This window comes from Atta cephalotes (genome assembly GCF_000143395.1).
Source record: "Atta cephalotes unplaced genomic scaffold scaffold00008, whole genome shotgun sequence".
Classification (NCBI taxonomy): Eukaryota; Metazoa; Arthropoda; class Insecta; order Hymenoptera; family Formicidae; genus Atta; species Atta cephalotes.
This window is the reverse complement of record NW_012130072.1, coordinates 5,911,986-5,914,407: the sequence shown is the minus strand read 5'-3', so window position 1 is coordinate 5,914,407 and position 2,422 is coordinate 5,911,986. Positions and strand designations below refer to the sequence as shown.

General features: G+C 28.2%; 1 protein-coding gene across 1 annotated transcript in view; it reads left to right on the top strand.

The window, feature by feature from the left end:
• Positions 1–2,422, top strand: part of LOC105627282 (paramyosin, long form) — a 17,915-nt gene that overhangs the window by 8,154 nt on the left and 7,339 nt on the right. The window contains exons 5-10 of the mRNA XM_012208569.1: positions 161–398; positions 480–599; positions 975–1,124; positions 1,243–1,389; positions 1,516–1,732; positions 1,994–2,121. Of these exons, the coding sequence (XP_012063959.1) occupies positions 161–398; positions 480–599; positions 975–1,124; positions 1,243–1,389; positions 1,516–1,732; positions 1,994–2,121 (1,000 nt within the window). The remainder of the gene's footprint in view (positions 1–160; positions 399–479; positions 600–974; positions 1,125–1,242; positions 1,390–1,515; positions 1,733–1,993; positions 2,122–2,422) is intronic.

Below are 2,422 nucleotides of genomic sequence, written 5' to 3'. Positions count from 1 at the left end.
ACACACACACAACACACAACAACACACACACACACACACACACACACACACACACACACACACACACACACACACGCACGCACGCACGTATAAGTATTATATTTAAATAATAAAATAAAAGTTTAAAAATTTTCTTAGCGAAATTATTTTATGATTCCAGAGCTGATAAGGAAAAATCGAAATTTCAGCAAGAAGTGTATGAGCTCCTCGCTCAACTTGACAATGTTACTAAAGAAAAGTTGATGTCAATAAAAACAGTCGAGAAACTCGAGATACACATATCTGAATTGAATGTCAAAATCGAGGAATTAAACCGTACAATTGTCGATATCACTAGTCATAAAACTCGGCTGTCTCAAGAGAATATTGAATTAGTCAAAGAAGTGCAAGATCTCAAGGTAAAGATAGACATTTTATAATTTAGAGAATATAATTTTCAATTTACTGTTTGATTACTAATTATTCAAATAAAATTCTAGGTGAACATCGAGAACGTTACCTATCTAAAGACGCAAATCGCAGGTCAACTCGACGATGCTCGTCGTCGTCTTGAAGATGAAGAACGTCGTCGTGCGTTGATCGAAGCTTCTTTGCACCAGGTATTATCGATTTCGACAATTTCCTTTCAAATAAATAACTTATCTTAAATGTTTATATAATCTATCTTAAATATTTATGTGATGATGTATACATATACAGGATACTTTATTTTAACGGGATATTTTACTTTACTAAAGAAATAACTTACTTCAAGTAGCTTACACAAATTTACTACATTAATATAATATTTCCTATAAAAATTTTTAAAAAATAGAAAAATCAATTATTAGCATTCCATTTCTTGTTGTAAATATTGAAAAGAATAGCTGAAATTCAATAATTAATACTATTTTATATAATACTATTTTATTAATTAAAAGAAATCTTTTCTAGAAATAAATACATTTAGATATAACTGTCACTATGCATTATAGGTCGAAGTGGAATTGGAGTCCGTTCGCGTCCAGTTGGAAGAAGAATCTGAAGCACGTTTGGATATCGAACGTCAATTAGTCAAGGCTAATGGAGAAGTCTCAGTATGGAGATCAAAATATGAAACCGAGGCTAATGCTCGTATCGAAGAGGTAATAAGCATATTTATCAAACAAAAATATTTTTGTCAATTTAATAATTGCTTTCATATCTTTATCACATTAATATCAGAAATAACAATTACTAATAAATACTTAACATTTTACATAGGTAGAAGAACTTCGTCGCAAATATACTGCTCGCATCCAAGAACAAGAAGAACAAATCGAAACTTTGCTTGTAAAGATCAATAATCTTGAGAAGCAGAAATCGCGTTTACAATCCGAAGTAGAGGTCTTGATTATTGATTTAGAAAAGGTAAGATTTTTATTATATTCCAGCTTTGTACTGATATGTACATATCTTTTCTGAAAAATAAATATTTTACAGTCTTAAAATAGAAAAATTTTTTATATTATTTTCATATTAACTTTTTTCTTTAAGGCCAATGGAACTGCTCGTGAACTTCAAAAACGTGTTGAACATCTTGAGAAGATCAATATAGAATTAAAGACTCGTTTGGATGAATCCCTCGCCATGTACGAGCAAAGCCAGCGCGATCTTCGCAATAAACAACAAGAATTGCAACGTGTAAATGCTGAACTCGATAAGACCCGTGAATTGAAAGATCAATTGGCCCGTGAGAACAAGAAACTTGGAGGTGACTGTATTAATTTTTATTTTTTAAATATACAATCTCAAAATACAATAGCAATCATAAGTTGTGAATTTCTATAATAAATTATTATATTCTGGAAATTTATTGTTCTTGACAAAACTGAAATTTCTCTTTATATTATTTAATTAGAGCTTCCTTTTGAATAAAATAAACATTTTTTTTACAGAGGAGTTAAAAACAATTCAAAATAATTATTTAGATAATTAAATTGTAAAATTAATAATTTTAATAATATTTATATAGATGACCTTAGCGACGCAAAGAATCAATTGGCTGACATGAATCGCAGACTCCATGAATTAGAGTTGGAACTTCGCCGATTGGAGAATGAACGCGAAGAATTAGCTGCTGCCTACAAGGAAGCTGAAGCAGTGAGTAACTATTCATGTTTGTATATAAATATCGTGAATTTTGATATTATTCTGATTGTAAGCAAAAAGATATAAGACTATTAACAGTAATATTTATAATCAAAATTTTTTAGATAATTTTATATTTAAAAAAGTCTTAAAGAATTTAGTTTTATATAATAAGATGAAATTAATTTTTGTATTATTATTTTATTTAAAATTAGAAGTCTTCAAATATATATATATATATATATATATATATTATTTTTTTTTTAACTTTTAAAATAAAGAGTGTTTGTTCTGTAATAAAATAAAAAACTAA